The sequence below is a fragment of the Scyliorhinus canicula genome, chromosome 14 (genome assembly GCF_902713615.1).
Source record: "Scyliorhinus canicula chromosome 14, sScyCan1.1, whole genome shotgun sequence".
NCBI lineage: Eukaryota > Metazoa > Chordata > Chondrichthyes > Carcharhiniformes > Scyliorhinidae > Scyliorhinus > Scyliorhinus canicula.
The window spans coordinates 33,377,333-33,401,549 of record NC_052159.1 but is presented as its reverse complement, the minus strand read 5'-3'; the positions used below and the strand labels follow the sequence as shown (position 1 = coordinate 33,401,549).

Sequence of the window (24,217 nt, the reverse complement as noted above, 5' to 3'; positions counted from 1 at the left end):
CACAGTACTCCAAATGAAACCTAATCCACTATATAGTTTATTAATCGTTCTCTCAACATGCCCTGCCACCTTCAATGACTTATGTACATATACGCCAAGGACCTCTGTTCCTGCACCTCTTCAGATTTTCTCCCTTAATGTAATACTGTCTCTCCATAAATAATAATTTCCTGAAGATATTGAAATATTTTGAACATTTGGAATGTTTACCTAATTGAAGACTAACTGCATCCGAACAGGAGCTTTTATCCAATTGCTCTGAAGAAATAAAATTATTTTAAAAGTTAATGTTTATGGGAGCCAACCCCATGATCTATTCATTAGTGGCAGTACTGGAGTGTTCTTGTCGAGGAACAAGAGTGGAAAACGTTGATTCCACTGTCAGCCTTGGTTCTGTTGGCTCAGACCTCAGTCAGAAAGTTGTGGGTTCAAGCCCTGCACAAGGTCTTTATATTCTCTGTGGCTGGCCCACGTTGCAGGACTGAGGGAAGCACTGCACTCTCAGAGGTATAATCTTTTTGGACGAGATATTTTACTTCACAGATGGAGGTGAAAGATCGCATGGTATTGATCAAGTAAGAGAGGTCTCCCAGTGTATTGTCCACCGACACAATTTAACCATCACGATTTGTGGAATCTTGCTGTGGAAAACTGGCCACTGCCTTTCCCTACATTAGAACAGAGTATATATTTTAAAAGTAATCTATTGGCTGGGAAGCGCTTTGGGATATCCAAAGTTCTTAAAAGGTGCTACATAAATGCATTTTTTTCTTCATTTTTCTTTATGATCACAAGAGATCAGAAAGTCTAGAAGAATACTATTTGTTCAAAAACACCTGCATTTCATAGAAGAAAATATTGAATTTTAATTGGCTTTTATCTAAACAAAAGCATGACTTTTAAAGAACAGGGAGCAGCCAAAGTGATAGTTAACGGCAGAGTTGTAACTGTGAATCATTTCAAGAGCTCGCAAACTCTGGGAACTATCCACATGCCGGAAAATCTGAAGCCCCAGCCACTAATGTTGTTTCCCAGGGTTCTATCGTTCTACACAGGTTCACAGACCAGCCTGAAATCCCAGGTCATTGCTGTTGCTACTTATTGTAGAATCTCCCTGGTGTGTTCCTTCACTGATTCATTATAATGATCCAACAAGAATGGTCCAACAAGAAAGAGATCCTTTTGGAAATAAAAAGTTAAATTCAATTCAGGGTGGGATTTTCTTCAATGAAACAGAAAGGTTAACAAAAAACACTCACTGAACTTTTCTTCCATGTTACATAGAAATATCTAGCAGTCACTTCCGGTTGCGGCTATGCGGAGCTAAGTCGCACATTCGGCAGCTCCCATTAGAATTGGACTTTCGGGCTCTTTTTAGGGCCCCCAGCAGCACTTTTTCGACGATCCCCAGTGTGGGAAGGGGATAACATCACTCCCCCGGAATTGTATGGATTGGACAAGGAGTGGAGCGATGAAAAAATGGAGTTGGAGCAGAGACAGGTGCGAGGAAGGAAGGCTAAGATGGCGGCGGGTGGAGACCAGGCAGCGTGGAAGCAGCGGTCACAGGAGCAGCAAGAGTTTCTCCAGCGCTGCTTCACAGAGCTGAAATCAGAGCTCTTAGAGCCGATGAAGGCCTCGATTGATAAACTGCTTGAGGCCCAGACGGCCCAAGGGGCAGCGATCCGTGAGGTCCGACAAAAGGTCTTGGAAAACGAGGACAAGATCTTGGGCTTGGCGGTGAAGGTGGAGATGCACAAGACGCCGGGTCCTTCCAGGGGCCCCTGGAGTTGGAGGGGGCCCATCGAGTGCTGGCGAGGAGGCCCAAGCCCAGTGAGCCGCCGCGGGCGGTGCTGGCGCGGTTCCATCGGTTTGCGGACAGAGAATGTGTGCTAAGGTGGGCTAAGAAAGAGCGGAGCAGCAGGTGGGAGAACGCAGAGATCTGGATCTACCAGGACTGGAGTGTGGAGGTGGCTAAGAAGAGGGCCGGGTACAACCGGGTTAAGGCGGTACTGCACCGTAGAGGGGTGAAGTTTGGCATGTTGCAGCCGGCTCGACTGTGGGTTACCTAAAAGGGATTGGCATTATTACTTCGAGACGCCAGAAGAGGCGTGGACCTTTATTCAGACTGAAAAGCTGGACTCAGACTGAGGACGAGGGGTGCTGGGGGTCGGGACTGTTGTGCTGTGTTTTGGGGGGGGGGATTTTGAGGTTGATGGATTCCCATGACTCCTTTGTCTGTCGGGCAGGCTTATAGGGGGTTGGACAGGTAAAAGCCTTTGGGCGTCGGTGGCTGGAATGGGGGATGGGGTCCCGCCCGGGGGGGGGGAACCGAGCCGGAGAAATTGGGACTGGGCCTGGAAGGAAAACTATGCTAGAGGGGTGGGGTCGGACAGGTAGAAAGCGTGGGATTTTTCCCGTGCTAAGGATGGAAAGGGGCGGGACCGGAGCTGGCTTTCATCCCGCGCTGAGTGTGGAAGAGGTGGGGTTGGGGTTGGGGGGGGGGGGGGGGGAGAGGGGGATTCCTACACTGAGGGGGGGTCGATGGAACGGCGGGAGTAGCTGGGGTCAGCAGGAGTCGCTGACTCACGGGAGTGCAATGGGGGGAGCAATGCAGCTAGGGGGAAACCTGGCTGGGTGGGGGGGGGGGGGGGGGGGGGGGGGGGGGGAGAACTGGGTTGCTGCTGGAATGGCCAAGGGGGAGCTGGAGTTTGTAGAGGAGGTCGGGGCGGGAGTCTGCCGCTGGGAGGAACGAGAAGTGCGGGGGGCGTGGACACATCGCTGGCCTAGGAAGGGTGGGCTAGTCGGTTGGGGCGGGGGGCTGGTAGCTCCCTGATCCGGCTGACAACCTGGAACGTAAGAGGCCTGAATGGGCCAGTCAAGCAGGCCCGTGTGTTCGCGCACCTGAAGGGGCTGAAGGCAGATGTGGTCATGCTTCAGGAAACGCATCTACAGGTGGCAGATCAGGTAAGGCTAAGGAAGGGGTGGGTAGGACAGGTGTTCCTTTCGGGGCTGGATGCAAAAAATCGGGGGGTGGCGATCTTGGTGGGGAAGTGGTGTCGTTTGAGGCGCTGAGCATTGTTGCAGACAGCGGAGGTAAGTATGTGATGGTGAGTGGTAAGCTGCAGGAGGTGCGGGTCGTCTTGGTAAATGTATACGCCCTGAATTGGGACGATGTGGGGTTTATGCGGCGCATGCTGGGCCGGATCCCGGATTTAGAGACAGGGGGCTTGATACTGGGTGGGGACTTTAACGGCGCTGGACCCGGCCTTAGATCGCTCTATGTCTAGGACGGGTAGGAGGCCGGCGGCGGCCAAGGTGCTGAGGGAGTTTACGGACCAGATTTAGGGGGGGGGGGGGGGTAGATCCGTGGAGGTTTGCGAGGATGGGGGCCAGGGAATTTTCATTCCTCTCCCACGTCCATAAGGCCTACTCTTGGATTGACTTTTTTGTAATGAGCCGGGCGCTGATTCCGAGGATAGAGGACATGGAGTACTCGGCGATATTCATCTCTGACCATGCCCCACATTGGGTGGACCTCATGCTGGGGGAGGAGAGGGACCAGCGCCCGCTGTGGTGTTTGGAGGTGGGGCTGTTGGCAGACGAAGAGGTTAGCGGGCGGGTCCGGGGGTGCATAGAGAGGTACTTGGAAACCAACGATAACGGGGAGGTGCAAGTAGGGGTGGTTTGGGAGACGTTGAAGGTGGTGGTCAGGGGAGAGCCGATCTCCATCAGGGCCCATAAAGAAGGGAAGGAGAGGAGAGAGAGGGAGAGGCTGGTGGGGGAGATGGTCAGGATAGATAGGGGGTACTGCCTAACCTCTGCGGGTATTATTGGGCTGCTAACGTGGCGATGGTACACAAGTGGGTAATGGAGGGGGAGGGGGCGGCATGGAAGAGGTTGGAGATGATGTCCTGTGTGGGCACAAGCCTGGGGGCGCTGGCGACGGCACCGCTGCCGCTCCCTCCGATGAGGTACACAACAAGCTGGTGGTGGCGGCGACCATTAAAATTTGGGGGCAATGGAGACGTCACAGGGGGGAGGTGGGGGCCTCGGTGTGGTCCCCGATACGTGAGAACTATCGGTTTGCCCTGGGGAAAATGGATGGGGGGTTCCGGAGCTGGTACAGGGTGGGTATTCGGAGGGTTGGGGACCTGTTCATCGACGGGAGGTTTGCGAGCCTTAGGGAACTAGAGGAGAAATTCGGGCTCCCCCCAGGAAACACCTTCCGATATATGCAGGTTAGGGCGTTTGTTAGGCGTCAGTTGGTGGAGTTCCCGCTGCTGCCGCGCCCAGGGTTCAGGATAGGGTGTTGTCGGAGAGGGTAGGATTTCGTCAATTTACCAGTTGTACAGGAAGAGGAGGAGGCCTCGGTGGAGGAATTAAAAGGTAAGCGGGAGGAGGAATTGCGGGAGGAGATCGATGAGGATACATGGGCAACTGCCTTGGGAAGAGTGAATTCTTCCTCCTCTTGCGCAAGGCCTGATACAATTTAAGGTACTCCACAGGGCGCATATGACCAGGGCAAGGCTGAGCCGGTTCTTTGGGAGTGAGGATAGGTGTGTGAGATGTTCGGGGAGTTCTGCAAACCATACCCACATGTTCTGGGCATGCTCAGTGTTAGAGAGGTTCTGGAGGGTTGTAACGAGGACGATATCAAAGGTGGTGAACTCCAGGGTTAAGCCAAGTTGGGGGCTTGCAATATTTGGGGTGTCAGAAGAGCCGGGAGTGCAGGAGGCGAAAGAGGCCGGTAATATGGCCTTTGCGTCCCTGGTAGCCCGGCGAAGGATTCTGCTTCAGTGGAAGGATGCGAGACCCCCAGGCGTGGAATCCTGGATTAATAACATGGCAGGGTTTATTAAATTGGAGAAGATGGAATTTGCCTTAAGGGGATCTGTGCAAGGGTTCTTCAGGCGGTGGCAACCGTTCCTAGACTTCCTGGCAGAGCGTTAGGGGATGGTCAGTAGCAGCAGCAACCCGGGGGGTGGGTTTGTCTATGTTTGGTTGGGGATCTATTATTGTTTATTGGTTATTGTTCATTGCATTGTTTAGTTGTTTATTTATTTTCGCTGTTTTCATTGTTCTGTTCAGGGGTGGGGGTGGGGGTTTTCTTTTTTCTTCTGTTTCTATTTTTCTTTTTTGTTATTTATGATGTAAAAATTTCGAATAAAAATATTTACAAAAAAAAAGAAATATCTAGCAGTTACAACATACAAACAGGTGATACACAGCCCATGCAGCACATCAATAAACTGCATCACATCGTGGACCTCAAGAGCACCGATAAGGATCTGGGACGGGATTCTCCCTACCCGGCGGGGCGGGGGATCCCGGCATAGCAGAGTGGCGCCAACCACTCCGGCGTCGGGCCTCCCCAAAGGTGCGGAGAATTCTCACATTGAGGGGCTAGGCCCGCACCGGAGCGGTTGGCACCACGCCGACTGGCGGCAAAACCGGCATAACGGCCTTTGACACCCGCCAGCCGGTGTCTGGGCTGGCCGAAAGGCCTTCGCTGGTTCGCACCTGCGCTGGTGTCAGCTGCCGCTGACGTCACCACCGGCGCATGCGCGCTGGGGGATTCTCTTCCGCCTCCGCCATGGTGGAGGCCGTGGTGGCGGCGGAAGAAAATGAGTGCCCCCACGGCACTGGCCTGCCCACCGATCGGTGGGCCCCGATCGCGGGCCTGGCCACCGTGGGGGTACCCCCCGGGGTCCGATCGCCCCGCGCCCCCCCCAGGGGCCCGCTCGCGCCGCCGATCCCACCGCCACCAGAGGTGGTTCAAACCACGGCAGCAGGGGACGCCTCCCAGCAGCGGGACTTCGGCCCATCGCGGGCCGGGGAATCACCGCAGGGGGTTCGGCGCGGCGCGATTCCCGCCCCCGCCAATTCCCGGGTGGCGGAGAATTTCTGCCACGGCGGGGGCGGGATTTTCGGCGGATCTGGGCGATTCTCCGACCCTGCGGGGGGTCGGAGAATTTCGCCCCAGATCACTACTGGAAATTGCTGCTAGATGAAAGTTTGATTTATAATTTTAGTATGTCTTTTTCAATATCTTTCATCATGTAATAGAGGGCTAAATATCACGGCAATAAAAGAATAGCTCTCCGAACATAGTTTCTTTTTCAGGAGGCGGACAAGAACTAATAGAATACCAGAGGATGCTTTTGGATGCACTGACTTCTGGGGGCGGGGTGGGGGGGGGAGACTATGCTCTTTTAGAGGCCTTTCATGTCAGATGTACTAATATACTCTGTTGCATCATATTAAGACACTGCAATCTGGCTTGACTAGGATTAGCAATCTCGTTGTTGTTTTTGAGCGTACTACTGGTGACAGATGGTCAAATGAATCAGGTCATAGCATTACATCGTAAAGGGCTCATAACAGATCTTCAACTAAACCATCAGTAACGTGCTGCAGATTGTATCCAGGGTACAACAAATTAAGACTCTAAAAGTAACCCAAATCACTTTAAGTAAAGCTAACGGCAGCTAGTTGTTTTGCGTAGCTTTGCACTAGTTCTAATTAATTTGTCTTCAAATCATCACATCTTGTTCTGGTTTTAGTGAAAATCAGCACTGAATTCTACACCTGTTTAAACAAACTTGACCATTCTGTCACATTGAAGCAAACTTTGATTCAAGTGATTGACAGCTTCATGAGTGTTACTGCGCCCGATCTAAAAGTACAATTATGCAATATTTATTTATCATGATATTTCAGAGTTATCATAGATCTTGACTTTTGCTAAAAAATTTGGAGTTACTCAAGTTGTCATATTTGGTACAATTGAGTCAAATAATAAATATCTAAAAATAATTTCGGTGTTGACACCCATTTTCTCTGTAGGTTACAGAATGCTTATACACAGAGTGCACCACCTTATTGTTTGTAGCTAGAGCATCTGATGGTTTAAAAGAAAAACAATTATAATTCAGCCTTTAGGGAAACAGCAAAAAAAGTCTGAAAATTTCAGAGTTGCTATAAGGTACAAATCATGCCACAGGATAGTGTAACATTTCATTTTAACAAAATATCCCATTCTCTGTAAACAATATAATATATACATTATACCTTGGCAACAGGACAGCTTCTCTTAAACTTTCATTTTTAAAATCATCTAGGGCAATCACTATTCACAAAATAAAATTGCTAAACTTCAACAAGCCCAAATATTTCATAAATGGAAATATTCTTCATTTTTTTAAATCTCAAACTCTCATGTCCCTCTGGACACAGCCTGGACTACTGAAAGGAGGGACAACCATCAAAATGTCTCCTCTTGTCAATCGGATATACAGGTTACCATCGAGATAGGATGGGCCAATCTGATCTTCCATCGTAGCTTCTGTTACTACCCTGTCCAAGACCATAAGACATAGGAGCAGAATTAGATCATTTGGCCCATCAAGTCTGCTCCTCCATTCAATCATGGTTGATATGTTTCTCAGTCCCATTCTCCTGACTTCTCCCCATAACCCCTGAACCCCTTATTAATCTAAAACCTATCTATCGTTGTCTTAAAAAACACTCAGTGATTTGGCCTCCACAGCCAATGGCAATGAGTTCCACATATTCACCACTCTCTGGCTGAAACTGAAATTCCTCCTCATCTCAGTTTCAAAGGATCGTCCTTTCAGTCTGAGGCTGTGCCCTTGGGTTCTAGTTTTTTCTACAAGTGGAAACATCCTCTCCACGTTCATTCTATCTAGGCCTCTCGGTATTCTGTAAGTTTCAATGAGATCCCTCTCATCCATCTAAACCCTATTGAGTACCCACCCAGAGTGCTCAACCACTCCTCATATGACAGTATAGATCAGAGTGGACAAAATAGAGGAATCAAACCTATGTTCTCTCAAACACTGACCATTCATGTTTCATCATGTTACGCAGTCAGACTCTGGGGAATAAATTGGAAAGATGCTGAAAACAGATACAAGGATTACGAGGCACGATTAGCCCATGCCCACTGATCGAAATGCAAAGTGTGCCACATTTGTGTTGCCTGCTCATTATCCAAACTTCTGCGGGCAGCCTCCAATAACTGCACTGCTCATTGGCTTCATGCAGAGGACCAAAAATCCTATTTTATTTTGCTGCACCTCCTAAAGGGGAGGAACAATGGGGATGGAACAAGTGGTGGGAGCAAGAAGTGAATCTGTCCCAGGAAATAGTGAGGAATGGCACTTTATGGGAGTGAACAGACTCCAAGCTTTCAGATACTAGATTGGAGGTCTTGGTGGCAGAGGTGGAAAAAGGAATCCGGAATCAGCAGGAGGCCTTCCAAACACATGATCAAAAGGCAGGTGTCAAGTGCAATAATCATATGTTGAGGAAAGAATGAGTCTGAAGCCAGTCTGTACTTTGAGATGGGTTTCTTTCCAAGCCTGCATAGTAAAGACATACTCTTCCAAATACTTCCCAATTGGAGACGGCTGCTCTTGTTTCCGACTTAAAGCATGTTGCAGCACAACTCCAACATTAACAGCAGTGAGCAGATAGCTTGGGAGACCCTGAGGACCTGGGTGCAGTGTCTCAAGACGTTCACTTGAGCAGTGCTCAACGTCAGCGATTGTATCCTCAAATACTATAACCCTACAACTGTGCCAGCAGCCTCAGCCACTGCTCAAATCACCATATCCTCAACACTCACCTTTAACAATCAGGATTCGTCACTGCTGCCTCACGGTGCCAAGGATCTGGGTTCGATCCCGGGCTCGGGTCAGTGTCCGTGTGGAGATTGCCCATAATCCCCGTGTCTGTTTGGGTCTCACCGCCACAACCAAAAAGATGTTCAGGGTAGGTGGATTGGCCATGCTAAATTGCCCCTTGTAGCCATCTAAGATGGCCACCTCTAAAAGGACCATGGGAATTATGGCCAACCCAGGACTCAGACAGATACAGAGCCTGCGTATTTGAAACACAAGTAACTAGACTTGATCGAAACCCCCCGCTCGTTTGCATTTTAATGGCCCATTTTCCCAGGACAATAGGACTCCAATCAAGAAACCGGTACAGCCACAGACTGATCGGCACCACTCCCTTTACTCAGAGAGCCCAACTGCCAAGGTCAATGACCGCTAAGGACCCGCCCAGCTACCAAGGCACCTGCCCCTTTATTGGCCGAAATCGAAGACAGTGACAGTGCCCTGTCGACCTATTGGATCCAAGGTTAAGGGCTGCCCTAAAGAGCGCGAAATCCCAGAGGGATAAAAGAGGACACAGCCATGTGTTCTGTCTCTTTTGGATCCGGCCTGTGCCAGCCAACTGTATCAGGAACAGCCAGCCAAGTTCAAGACCAACAATCGCTACCTGACGGAAGAGCCCAGCAGAGACAGAGCCACTTTCTTCGAACCAGCCAACTGAAATCCAGATAAAGGCCGTATCCATTTGCACAGTGCCGGTCGCCCTGAAGTTAAGTCTAGGTTATTGTAGCTGATAGGTGTAGATTAACTCGTAGCAGATATTGTATTTGCATGTCGAGGTAACTCTTGTGTATGTAAATAAACCATCTTTTGAACTAACTAACTGGTTGTGAGGTCATTTGATCGATATAAGGGAAGGCTTGTGGTTCACTAACATTATCATTAATATTAGCAACGGTATTGGCGGCGCTATTGGGATCGAAAACAAGCAACACCGTCAATTGAAGAAATATTTTTTAAAACAATCAGGACTCGTATGCTTCAGCTCACTCTTTCTTCATTTTTTTGCAAGCCTCACACCAAAATCACAAAGCTATTCAAACATGACAGCCACATTAGCCAAACTGATTGCACAATACACACAAACATATTTCCTTGCTCTTTTTGAAATCAAGATGGTGCATAACTGGAGCTAACAGGAGGACACAGGAACTGCATCGCCTGGTCCTCATGGAGGAGATGGTGCTGATCATTAATGAAAGCCTATTGCTGGCTCAATGAGGGAAGCTACAGAAGAATGCTGATGGCGATGAACAAACTGCATAGTGCATTGGGAAGCCAAAAGAAAGGAAGGGTCCAGCCCTAACTTTCACATGGCCTTGCACAGAACATGGTAATATTCTTCTCATATCAAAGTGTTGATCAACTCCACTTGCACAATTGTTGACCCAACCATGGCGCAGAATCTGGTCCATCTGAGTGCTGCATGGAAGGTCAGCTTACTGCCATGGCAGTTCAGAATGCTGTCACCATGGCTGTGGATTAACATTCAAAGGGACTTGCAGGATATCACTGCAGTCCAACAATCCAATAGATTACTAGGATTGCTGAGATGTCACACCGGTGGAGCAGCATAGCTCTATGTAGCAAAAACCTGCTGTCCGGTCTCAGGGCGACAGCATTCTCTCTCCCACCACGGCAGTTCTTCCATTAATTTGCAGTAGTTTGTCAGCAAGGCAGTCCAAACTGCTGTTGCCAAACCGAGGTGGTGCAGTCCACAGCCTCTAGGTGTCTTTGCCCAAGGCTATCTGCAGCCTTTGCACTGAAATTCGGCTACTTTCCATTGGCCATGCTGTAACCACTAGTGAGCTTCTTAGGAAGACAGGCAAAGGTGTATGGAAGACAGACACTTCAATATTAAACAAGGATGAATAGTTTAAATTTGGATGCAATACTGCATGAATGCATTCATAAATTTGTTTTGGAATGTTTATGTTGTGTGGCTTTTATTTTTGTATTGTGGCCAAGCCAATGCAGTGATAATCAGTGTCAGAGGTTACAGTGTGGGACTGTTTGTAAAATGGGGGGGTACCGTCGGGGTAGGTTGTAGGTGGGGACGTCATGGCATGGGGAGGGCAGTTGGGGTGTGGTGCAGTCAAGAGATGACAGGGGAATCCGTAGTGAGGGGGGGTTGGTGGAAGGACTGTCCCATGTGGGGGCCAGGGTAGATCAGTGCTATAATTGCACAGACTCTAAGTGGATTTAATTCTTTTAACTTTTGAGTAACTACAGATGTGACACAATTGGACCCATTCACAGTTTGTGATTTAAATCGCAGATTTCAGATGTTTCCTAGTGCAGGGCAATCACCCATCGGAAGTTTGAACTTGCTGCGCTGTCCTTACCTGGAAACTCTGAGGTGTTGTTCCCCAGCGCTATTTACACTGTCCCTCAACTCAAAATTTACAGGCCTCTTTTTTGCTTTCCACAGTTTTTATTCTAGTCTTTTCTGTTCAGGCATAATTCACAAGAAATCTGTACTTGCATCCTTCTTGGTCTAAATTTCCACATCCATTACAAAATGTGAAGATTACCGGCGTTGGACTGGGGTGAGCACAGTAAGAAATCTTACAACACCAGGTTAAAGTCCAACAGGCTCATTTCAAATGTGATTTGAAATAAACCTGTTGGACTTTGACCAGGTGTTGTAAGACTTCTTACTATCCTTTACAAGAGCTGTGAGCTACTAACCAGTGAGTATTCCTCAGTTCCTGGAAATAATTTCAGTTTTATTCTTTCCTCTATACGTAAGTGCAGACTTAATAAAAATGTTACCACTTATTTTTCTTTCTTTGTTGTAAAAATTAATTTTCTTCCTTTCATTACTGACGAAAGCTTTCAAATCCAGTCGGAAAATAGACCAGAACTGGGAATTACTATAGCTAAATGCTCTTGGTGCTTTTGAAAGTTAGTATGTTAATTGCTTTCAGATAGAAAGGTACATTACAAGAGGAGGAACAAATTAAAACTCCTCCATCATAACTTTTATTTAACACTTGATCTTTAAAAGTCAAATATAAATTAGACCTTTATACAAAGCAGCAAAAAAACAAATCCTGCTGTAACAACAGTACATTCAAAGAGAGCGATAGAAATCAAGTTCCACTCACAATTTCCAACCAGTTCAAATTCTGGTGTTGGGTGTGACTGGATTATATGCTTTCCCACACAGAAGGAAGAATTTGTTTTCATATAAAATGGGAAGCCAGAGGCCACACTACCTTACAGCTAATTTAAGATTGTATACTTAGAGAAACCTGGAAGATTAAAATAAGCCTTTAATTTAGCAAAGACTACACACTCCCTTTTTAAGTCACATAGCTAGGCCCATCTGACAAAAGCTATGCCACGGACACTAACTTACCCAATGCTGCTGGCATCTCCATTTTTCTGGGCTTCAGTTTCCAACTCGTGCTTCCTGAGCTGTTTAAGTAGTTCCGACTCAATCTGTCTCTTATTGTAGGGCATGGAGGATGCAACAGCTGAAGCTGCTGCAACAAGGTCTGGATTTAATATCTCCTTGCTAACAAAAATGAAAAAGAAACAGTCCAAAGAAAAGTTGATTAAGAATGATTAGGTTTTGAGAAAGACAAGAAAAATACATCATTACTCCTTTACTCCGCTTGCCTGGAAATATTCGATTCCTGATCTCATCTCGGGCAGCAGTCATAGTACTACATTTAACCTCAACATCCCAATATGGGAGGGAGCATCAGCCAAGATTCCTGCCTCCTTACTGATCATTGTCCAGTCACCTTTGTGGAAAGGGCACAAGCAAATTTCATGTATGCAGAAAATTAGGCATGGCTGAGACATCCACAATTGCCAACGTTTGGCTCATGGTTACAGTCAGTGAGGTGCCGTAACAATGACTGCAGCTTCAATTGCAATGCAACGCCAATGTATTACACTTTTCCCAAAGATAAATTTGGCACATTGAATAGATGTTGCTCCATCACTCTCCTCCCAATTTTGATGACTGAAACTGCAGATTATAATCATTCCGACACCTAATTATAGATATACATGCAGAGGTTTTAAGATAGTTTAAAATAATATTATGGCTTCAGCAATCTCCACGCTTAATGTCAACCTATTCACCTTACCTCACAATTACAGCAGTGCTTTTACAGGCAAACATCGAAAATAGGAGGAGGCCATTCGGCCCTTCCGGCCAGCTCTGCCATTCATTATGATCACGGCAGATTATCCAACTCAATAGCCTAATTCCGCCTTCCACCACCCACCCCCATATCTTTTGATCCCCTTCACCCCAATGCTATTTGTAACTGCTTCTTGAAAACATATAATGTTTTGGCCAAAACTACTTCTTGTGGTAACGAATTCCACAGGCTCACCACTCTCTGGGTGAAGAAATGTATCCTCATGTGTCCTAATGGTCTACCCTGTATCATCAGACTGTGACCCCTTGTTCTGGACACACCCACCATCGGCCTTCCCTTTAAAAAAAAATTTTTCCAATTAAGGGGCAATTTAGCGTGGCCAATCCACCTACTCTGCACATCTTTTTTTTTGGGTTGTGGAGGCGAAACCCACACAGACACAGGGAGAATGTGCAAACTCCACACGGACAGTGACCCAGAACCAGGATCGAACCTGTGACCTCAGCGCTGTGAGGCAGCAATGCTAACCACTGTGCCACCGTGCTGCCCGTCCATCGGCCTTCCTTACTAACTGCTGTATCTTCTGCTTATCTTCAGGACTGGTATACAAGGACACACGGGTCTCAATGCGCATTCCCCTCTCCTAATTTATGGCGATTCAGATAATAGTCTGCCATCTCATTTTGCTACCAAAGTGGATGTCCTCACATTTATCCAAATTATACCATCTACCATTTATTTGCCCACTCACTCAACATGCCCAAATCATACCGAAGGATCTCTGCATCCACATCACAGCTCACTCTCCCACCCAACTTTGTGTCATCTGCAAATTTGGAGATATTACATTTTTCTCTCTCATCTAAATCATTAATAGATATTGTGAACAGCTGGGGTCCCAGTACCAATCCCTGCAGTACCCCACTAGTCTCTGCCTGCCAATTTAAAAATACCCATTAATTTCTACTGTTTCCTGTCTGCCAACCAGTTTGCTATCCATCTCAATACACCACCCCTAATCCCATGTGCTTTAACTTTACATGCTAATCTCTTATGGGGTTGGTTTAGCTCACAAGGCTAAATCGCTGGCTTATAAAGCAGACCAAGCAGGCCAGCAGCACGGTTCGATTCCCGTACCAGCCTCCCCGGACAGGCGCCGGAATGTGGCGACTAGGGGCTTTTCACAGTAACTTCATTGAAGGATACTCGTGACAATAAGCGATTTTCATTTCATTTCATTTTCATTTCATTTCTTATGTAGGACTTTGCCAAAAGCCTTTCAAAAGTCCAAATAAACCACTGGCTCCCCCCCCCCCCCCCCCCCCCCCCCCCAGCTCCTCCCCTGCCCACTATCAATTCTAGTTACATCCTTGAAGCATTGAAGCATTCCAGTAGATTTGTCAAGTATGATTTCCACTTCATAAATCCATGCTGACTTTGTCCAATCCTGCCACTGTTTTCTAAGTGCTCTGCTACAAAATCTTTGTTAATAGATTCTAAAATTTTCCCCACTACCGACGCCAGGTTTACTGGTCTATAATTCCGTTTTCACTGTACCTCCCTTTTTAAATAATGGAGTTAGATTAGATACCCTCCAATCTGCAGGAACTGTTCCAGAGTCTATTGAATCCTGGAAGATCACCACCAATATATCCACTATTTCTAGAGCCACTTCCTTAAGTACTCTGGGATGTAGATTATCAGCCCCTGCGGATTTATCATCTTTCAATCCCATTAATTTCCCCAACACCATTTCTCCACTAATATTGATCTGCTTTAGTTCCTCTTTCTCACTAAACCCCGCATTTTCTAACATTTCTGGTATCTTATTGGTGAAGACAGAACCAAAGCATGTATTTAGTTGCTCGGCCATTTCTCTGCCCCCCCCCCCCCCCCCATTATAAATTCCCCAATTTCTGACTGTAAGGGACCAACATTTGACTTCACCAATCTTTTTCTCTTCAAGTACCTTTAGAAACGTTTACAGTCAGCTTTTATGTTCCCTGCAAGCTTACTCTTATACTCTAATTTCCTCTTCTTAATCAATTACTTGGTCCTCCTTTGCTGAATTCTAAACTGCTCCCAATCCTCAGATCTGTTGTTTATCTTGGCCAATTTGTAGGCTTCTTCCTTGGATCGAATGCTATCTCTAATTCCCCTTGTAAGCCATGGAATTTTTTCCAACTTCACAAACAATTGTTGCAGTTCCCCCATGCATTCCTCGAACATTTGCCATTATCTATCCACAGTCATCCGTTTAAGTAATGTTTCCCAATCAATCATAGCCAACTCATGCCTCATATCATAATTTCCTTTATTTAGATTCAGGACCCTAGCCTCAGAATCAACTACTTCACTCTCCATCCTGATGAAAAATTCTATCATATTATGGTTGCTCATCCCCAAAGGGTCTCACACAACTAGATTGCCAATGATTCTGTTCTCATTACACAGTACCCAGTCCAGGATGGCATGTTCTCTCATTGGGTCCTCAACTTATTGGTCCAGAAAACCATCCCGTAAACACTCCAGGAATTCCTCCTCTACGGTATTGTGACTAATTTGATTTGTCCAATCTAAATGCAGATTAAAATCATCCATAATTACAGTTCTTTTATCGCATGTGTCTCAAATTTCCTGTCCAATGCCATTCCCAAAAATCACCACTACAGTTTGGGGGTCTATTTACAACCCCCACATTTTACGTCCCTTGGTGTTTCTTAGCTCGACCCATTTATCTAACATCTTTCCTCACTATTGCGTTAATTTCCTCTTTAACCAGCAATGCAACTCCGCCACCTTTTCCTTTTTGTCTGTCCTTCCTAAATATTGAATACCCCTGACTGGGCTGGTTTAGCACAGGGCTAAAGAGCTGGCTTTTAAAGCAGACCAAGGCAGGCCAGTAGCACGGTTCAATTCCCGTCCCAGCCTCCCCGAACAGGCGCCGGAATGTGGCGACTAGGGGCTTTTCACAGTAACTTCAGTTGAAGCCTAGAACTAGAACATAGAACAGTACAGCACAGAACAGGCCCTTCGGCCCTCGATGTTGTGCCGAGCAATGATCACCCTACTCAAGTCAACGTATCCACCCTATACCAGTAACCCAACAACCTCCCCCCCCATTAACCTTATTTTTTAGGACACTAAGGGCAATTTAGCATAGCCAATCCACCTAACCCGCACATCTTTGGACTGTGGGAGGAAACCGGAGCACCCGGAGGAAACCCACGCACACACGGGGAGGACGTGCAGACTCCGCACAGACAGTGACCCAGCCGGGAATCGAACCTGGGACCCTGGAGCTGTGAAGCATTTATGCTAACCACCATGCTGCCGTGCTGCCCCTACTTGTGACAATAAGCGGTTTTCATTTCATTTTCATTCAATTCCTACCCCTTGTCCCCCTGCAGCCATGTCTCTGTTAGCCCGATTATATCATACCCCTTTACATCTATTTGCGCAATTAGTTTGTTCGCTTTATTGCAAATGACTTGCACGTGAAGGCACAAAGCCTTTAAGCTTGTCTTTTTAACATTACTTATTCCGCTCCCAATATTTTTCACTGTGGCCTTGGTTTCTCTGCCTATCACTTTTTTTATTCCCCTTTCCGTCTTTTGTTTTTGTCCTTGTTTCCCCCTCCTCTGACTCCTTGCATCGATACCCATTCCCCCTGCCATTTTAATTTAAACCGTTCCCAACCACTCGAGCAAATACTCCCCCTAGGACGTCCTGCCCAGGTATAAGACGTCCAATTTGTACAGGTCCCCCAGAACCAGTCCCAAAGCCCCAGGAATCTGAAACCCTCTCCTTCACACCATCTCTTCAGCCACGTAATCATCCAATATATCCTGCTATTTCTAGCTGACTAGCATGTGGTACTGGTAGTAATCCTGAGATCCCTACCTTTGAGGTCCAACTTCTCAACTTTCTTCCTAACTCCCCATATTCTAGTTTTAGTCACCGACCCCCTCCAGAATGTCATGTAACCGCTCTGACGCATTCTTTACCCTAGCACCAGGGAGGCACCATACCTGGAGTCTTGTTTGCAGCCCCTAAACGCCTATCTATTCCCCTTACAATTGAATCTCCTATAACTATTGCATTCTCACACTTTTTACTCCTCCCCTCTGCAGCAGAACCTCATTTTTGAAGGATTTTCAAGTTTCAGCTTTAAAACATTTGTTAGTCATTGTGCGTTATACAATGCCACTAAATTCATTATCATTTGAGAATTTTGAAGATCAATCATCCTTTACCATTGGCTTTTGATGTCTTCGGTGGCTTTCTGAAACATGCTGCTTGCACTCTCTATGTTTTCTGGCTGAACCTTTGATTGATCCTTTAGTCGCTGGGTTCGCATGGCCTTGAACTTTTTCTTAGTGCTGACTTCTACTTTCATACCACCAATTAGGTTCAAGAGGTCATTCTTCCCTGATGCAGCAGCCTTCTTTTCTTCTGAATCTTTCTGCTGTTCAGGGGGAGCAAAATGTTTTGATTCATCCTCTTTACAGAGCACGGCAGAACCAGTGAAGATATGCCTTTGGCCCTTTTTAGTCAGCCTACAGAAAGTAAAGGACACAGTATAACCATAACCATGATTATTAATGCAGAGCAGATTCCTTTCCTTCATTTAATCCCAGTTTAGAATTCTTCCTCCCTCCTGCCACCCCAACCCTACAACAAAACAGTTTAAGAAAATGCACCATATTACTTTCAAAGCAGACTTCCATTAATTTGCAAAAAAAAATTGAAAGTCAAAAGAAACGCAAGGAAATGAAGTAAATCTACTGATTAGCCAAATGCCAGTTTTTCAGGTTAATGTTAGATTAAACAAAATATTTTTTAAACTCTTCCCGTTAGCTGATTGCAAAAGGACTAGGGAACATATATCTAAGATTTTGGGCAAGAGCTGCAGGGGTAATGCCATGAAGAATTGTGTTTTCTTTACACAGCTAGTGGTAATGATCTGGAATTTCTGCCCACAAGGGTGGTGGAAACAGAAACAATCAATGATTTCAAAAATAAATTGGACGGACACTTGAAAGAATTAAACTTAGAGGACTAAGGGCAACAAGCAGGGGAGTGGGACTGACTGGCCTACTCCACAGGGAGTTACCATGGACTCGATGGGCTGAATGGCCTTCTTCTGTGCTGTCAGTGACTCTAAGAATCTAAGTCCCTTCAAATGACAATTGGAACGTCGCAATGATTTATTTTCAACAGTTGCTGAAGTTGAGGATGTATATCAGATGTTACTTTAGCACAGTTAGGATCAGTTATTAGAAACACATTAATACAGACTGACACTTCAGTGAAACACTGAGAGGGTGATGAATTGCTGATGGACATTGAGGCTCCATAGCACTTTAACCGTACAAGAAGATAAGACTGTTCATCCCATCAAAGTCCTCAATCGACCATGAATCTATCCGTTCTCGCTTGTTACTTCTGCTTTAAAGTAAAAATAAGTTCCTTCCCATTACCTTGCAAAGTAAATCAGTGATGTTAATGTTTCTTTAACTCAACTCTCACTTTTGAAAAGATATTAACTTTTAAAATATGTCAATTTTTATTTGTTCTCAAGATATGGATGATACAGTATTGGCATGGTTGTATCTATTACCCATTCCTAGTTGCTATTAGAAGGTAGTCATGAGCCTTTCTGAACAGTTGCTTCCCTTGTAATGAAAGGTGTTAAATTCTGGGACACAAATAAGAATGACTTGCATTCATATGTCGTAAAATGGCTCACGCCATTTCACCGCATTGACAAAACGTTGACACCGAGCCACAATGGGAGATATTAGGATACACAAGTTAGGCTTCAAGTAGCATCTTTAAAAAGTGAAAGTGGGAGAGAGACAAAAACATTTAGGGAGAAAATTTCATAGCACAAGGCCAAGCAGCTGAAGGCATGCTCACCAATGCTGGGCAAAGGAAACTGGAGATGCACAAGAGGCCAAAATCAAACAAATGCAGAGTGACTTGAACATTGAGAATTTTAAATTTGAGGTGGTATTGAGACTGAATGGCAATGTAAATCAGTGAGCACAGGGGCAATGGGTGAACGGGGTATGGTACGAGTTAGGATCAGAGCGGCAGAGCTGCGGAATAACCTGGGGCGCGATTCTCCGCACTCACGACGGGGGGAGAATAGCAGGCGGCGCAAATTTTTATGGCAACGCTGGTCCGACGCCCTCCCGCTATTCTCCCCCCCCACGCCCGCCCCCCGACACGAATCGCTGCTTGCCGTTCTTTTACGGCGAGCAGCGATTCTCCCCTGGCCGATGGGCCGATTTCCAAGGCCTTTACGGCCGTTTTGAATACACCTGCTATACAAGTTCGTGAAAACGGCGCCAAAGTGCCGTTCTGCACAACCATGCCACCGATTGGCACGGCCGCACCACGGCCGTGCCAAGGGTGGCATGGGCCCGCGATCGGTGGGCACCGATCGCGGGAAGCGGGTACTTACCCCCCGCGCACTCGTTGTTACTCCGCTGCCCCGCTGGATCAGTCCGCGGGGCGGCTGAGGGGCATTACCGACCGCGCATGCGCTGGTCTAACGCATATGCGCAGATGACGTCATCCGCGCATGCACGGGTTGGAGTCGTCCAATCTGCGCATGCGCGGCTGATGTCATCAATGCGTCAGCCGTCGCTAACTTTGGCGCGTGGGCTTAACGAAATTCGTTAAGCCCGCGATGCCGTAGTTCACGGGGCCGCGATGCTAGCCCCGACCGGGGAGCAGAATCGGGTCCCAGACGGGGGTTCGGAGGCTGCCGTGAAACACGGCCGTTCTCGTGGCAGCCTTCACGACCCGCCGCCTTTGGGGAGAATCGCGTCCCTGATGTTTTTGGTAGTGGAAGAAGGGAAGCCCACCTGGAGTCGATTAGAATAGTGGAATCTGGAGGCAACAAAGTATGGATGAAGGTTTCAGCAGATTTCTTTATTAGGTATTTGTTCAAAGAATGTAAGAATCACTGGCAAAGCCAACATTTGTTACTCATCCCTAATTGCCCTTACAAAGGTGGGAGTGTCACTTTCTTGAACTGCTGCAGTCCATGTGATATTGGTACATCCACAGTGCATTTAGGGAGAGTGTTCCAGGATTTTCACCTGATGGGCTGATATGGGGCGGATATGGGAGGGGCGGATATGGGAGGGGCGGATATGGGAGGGGCGGATGTGGGAGATATTATGGAGGTAGAGGTAGGCAGTCTTGGTGGCTGAAGATGCAGGATAGAAAGCTTAGCTCAGAGTGGTGGTGATGAATGTAATACTGTGTTAGTAATATGTTTGTTTCAATATACCATGGGCATGATCGAAAAGCCTCGTTGTGCCCAACTCAGTGATGCAACGAGGCTGTTAAATCTCCCGAAATCCTCTCGCGATCTGCGACGTTCGGAATGCCTCACAAGATCTAATGGCCTCCCAGGCCTCAGGAGGCCACAAGGTAGTTGGACTCTGGAAAGGATTGTACCCTGCACTCCTGTTGCCACCTGGACATGTCTGCACTGCCGTCCTGGCACACTGGCACTGCCAGGGTGCCCGGTTGCACTGACAACTGGTAGAGACACTGCCTGGGTGCTAGGCTGGCAGTGCAATGGTGCACAAGTGCCTGGGATCAGGCCTGGGGGTGTGCTGTCCTTAAGAAGTAGGGTGAGGGGCACCTCGAGGACGTTGGGGCATGGGAAGGTCGCAGTGGCATCCGAGGGGAGTGGAGAGATTGGGGTGGCATTTAAAAATGGCTCCCCGATCACTTCCTGCACTGACGAGCTGAACTAATCAGTGCAGGAAATAAGGTAAGTGCTGCTTCGGAGGGGCGTTCCTCAGTGAGGCCAAATAACAGAGTTCCTTTTGATAGCGGCGTTGATCTTGGTGCCTGCTGTACACACCCAAAACAGGACTGTTCTTCATAGTCTTACAAATTAAATAAAATGTTTGGGTTTCTATCCGGTATCCTAGCAACTCTTGGGGTCTGGTCTGAGATTGTAATAGGGTCAAATAGAACACCGAGTTTGTAGTTCAGCCTCAGGCAATGGCCCGGGTGGGGGATAGATCCATAGCTAGATGAGCAGTAATTCTGTGATCTGTGGTCCAATTAATTTTCTATTCAATGATGTCGATGCTAGGAGTCTTGATAATGAAGGGAAAAGGGCTGAACTTTCTCTTGTTTGGGTTGGTCATTATTTGGTTCTTGGCTGTTAACCATGTGTTCCTGCAGGCTAGCCTAAGCTTCTTCATGTTAAGTAGTGTTAAACAGCCCCACTCCTGATCTTATGATAAAGAAGGGTTGCTGATGAAATGGCTGAAGGAGGTAGGGCCAAGGACATTTCTCCAAGGGAAACCGGAAGTGAAAGTTCCAGAACTATGATGCTTAGCTTGATACCAGAACCTTCTGCTAACTGCAGCCACTCACCACCCTGACTTGGAAATATATTGTCGTTCCTTCACTGTCGCTGGGGCAACATCCTGGAACTCTCTCCCTAATAGCACAGTGGGTGTGCCTAAACCTCAAGGGCTGCAGTGGTTCCAAAAGGCGACTCACCACCTTCTGAAGGGCAACTATGGACAGACAATAAATGCTGGCCTAACCAGCGATACCCACGCCCCTAAACAATTTTTTTTAAATTCCCTCATTGGCCTCAGTTTCTAGCTTTGACAGAGTCATCCAGACGCGACACACTCGCTCTGTTCTTTCTCCACGGATGCTGTCAGGTCTGCTGAGATTGTCCAGCATTTTCAATTTTTTGTTTCAGATTCCAGCATCCGCAGTAATTTGCTTTTATCCTCTGACATGCTCTCCATTGGTAATATTGAAAACAATTTATACTATTACAATTAAGCATTTCATGAAGAAGTTCTGAAAGTTAAACAATGTTTATTCATCTGGAACAAGTGAAACAGTATACGGTTATGGTGTGGTGTGCTTTACCTTTTTTTAAAATCAAAGAACAAGGGACAGAATAAAATGTAAAACATTTCTAAACCCATCACATCATTTTATTACAATAAACCATATAGCCTACCTTATATGTTTTTTACCATTGTAATGAGAGTTCTCAGCAATGCTCTAAAAACAACTTTTTCATTCAGCACGCTCTACATCGGCAGATAAATCTGTCAACATATTATCCCAGGAATTAAAAGAAAAGGACTTGCAGTTATCTAGAGCCTTTCATGACCGCAGGACATCTCAAAAGTGTTTTACAGCCAATTAAGTATTATTGAGTGTAATCACTATTCTTGGAAAAACACATAGCTTTGTGCAGACAATGTACAAGTGGCAAAATGATATTGACTAGTTAATCTGTTTTAGTGAGAGTGGATTGAGGGCCAAATATTAAATTCAGTTGCAGGTTCTTTTTTTCCAGAGAGAACAAATATGGCCTCATTTCAATGTCTCTTCTAAATGACAGCACCACCAACAGTGCAGAACTCCCTTAGTACTGCAAATCCATGTCAGTCGGCATTCAAACATACAAATTAGGACACTCAGACCCTCGAGCTTGCTCTACCATTTAATAAGATCATGGCTGATTGCAACCTCAATTCCACACTCACATCTATCCCATAACCTTCCAATCCCTTGCTTATCGAGAACCCCTGCCTTATAAATATTCAAAGACTCAACTTCTACTCCATTTTGAGGAAGAGTTCCAAAGACTCACGCCCCTCAGAGAGAAAGGATTTCTCCTCATTTCCATTTTAAATAAATTTAGAGTACCCAATTAATTTTTTCTAATTAAGGGGCAATTTAGCGTGTTCAATCCACCTACCTTGCACATCTTTGGGTTGTGGGGTCGAAACCCACGCAAACACGGGGAGAATGTGCAAAGTCCACACGGACAGTAGCCCAGAGCCGGGATCGAACCTGGGACATCAGCGCCGTGAGACTGCAGTGCTAACCTACTGAGCCACCGTGCTGCCCCTGACCCCTTATTTTTAAACAGTGACCCCATAGTTCTAGATTCTCCCACAAGGGGAAACATCTTCTCAACGTCCACTTTGTCAAGAGGCCTCATGTTTCAGAGGATCTTACATGTTTCAATCAAGTCACCTCTTACTCTTCTAAACTCCAGCGGATACAAACCTAACCTGTCCTCATAAGACAACCCACCCATTCCAGGTAAAAGGTCAGGTAAACTGTCATAGAATCTCTACAGTGCAGAAGGATGCTATTTGGCCTATCCAGCCAGCACCAACCCTTCAAATGAGCACTCGTCCCGCCCCATCCCTGCAATCCCAAAACCGAACCTGCACATCCTTGGGACACTGAGGGGCAATTTAGGAAGGTCAATCCACTTACATCATACATCTTTGGACTGCGGGAGGAAACCGGAGCAAACCCACGCAGACACGGGGAGAACTTATAAACTCCACACAGTGACCTAAGGCTGGACTTGAACCTGGGTCCCTGGTGCTGGAGGCAGCAGTGCTAACCACTGTGCCACCCTTTTCTCCTTCCTTGTCCAGGCCTTTGGGCACAAGTCTTGGACCAGGACTGGAACCCACAACCTTTTGACCCAGGTGATAGGGTTCCCATGGAGCAATGGCGGGCATTTCAAAAGCTTACATATCAATGGGGATCATTGGGACGTTGTGATCCATGTTACAAGGGAAATAAGGTAGATAATGAAATGTTTACGACTGGAAGTCCTGCTCTGGTTCATTCAGAGACCACCAGCACGAGCAACCTTTCAGCTGGTGCAACGACAGCTCTCAAACCTCTCCCCCCACCCCCACCAAAAGATCCTCTCTCCTCACCTGCAGACCTGTCGCCGCACAGCCGCCACCTTCTCGGGGCGGCAGGGCCCGGTTACCCGGCCCTTCAGCAGCACCGCCACCAGCGCCCGCTGCATCGTCCCAGAGCGAGGAGCCGAAAGCCCAGGCCGCACGCACCCGGACTGCGGCTGGTGACACCGCCGCCTTCCAACCGGGCCAAGCCGGAATAGCTTCCCCCCCAGTCCGGGCAACAACTCTCCCTCCGCCTGTCGTTCCGGCTCCGCATTGTCCTGGCGCACGTTCAGCTCGGCTTCAGAGCAAGGCTCTGCAGTAGACAATAAAGGAGGACGTGGAATTGGCATTTCTCTTTGTTTTGATTTTGTAAGAACGTTTCCTATCATCAAGCGGCATAGTGGTTCCGGTGCTTATTGCCAGAAGTGTATAATGTTTAAAGAGTGTTGTGTTTCGTTTGTAAAATGGAAAATGTCCGAATAAAAGTATACATTTTTTTAAAGCATTGCTGCATCACAGATACATAGATTCATAGAAGATAGGAGCAGGAGGAGGCCTTTTGGCCCTTCGAGCCTGCTCCGACATTCATCACGATCATGGCTGATCATCCAACTCAATAGCCTAATCCTGTTTTCTTCCCACAGCCTTTGATCCC

At 46.9% G+C, this 24,217-nt stretch overlaps 1 protein-coding gene across 2 annotated transcripts in view; it reads right to left on the bottom strand.

Moving 5' to 3' along the window:
• Positions 1–23,963, bottom strand: part of mrps31 (mitochondrial ribosomal protein S31) — a 36,370-nt gene extending 12,407 nt beyond the window's left edge. Inside the window, exons 1-3 of one of the 2 annotated variants that reach the window (XM_038818194.1) lie at positions 23,621–23,963; positions 17,083–17,392; positions 12,067–12,225 (exon numbers count right to left, since the gene is read on the bottom strand). In XM_038818194.1, coding sequence (XP_038674122.1) covers positions 12,067–12,225; positions 17,083–17,392; positions 23,621–23,951 — 800 coding nt within the window. In that variant the 5' untranslated portion in view covers positions 23,952–23,963. Of the gene's footprint in view, positions 1–12,066; positions 12,226–17,082; positions 17,393–23,592 lie in introns of both variants that reach the window. The other variant, XM_038818193.1, reaches the window with a different exon arrangement.
• Between the last annotated feature and the right edge of the window lie 254 nt (positions 23,964–24,217).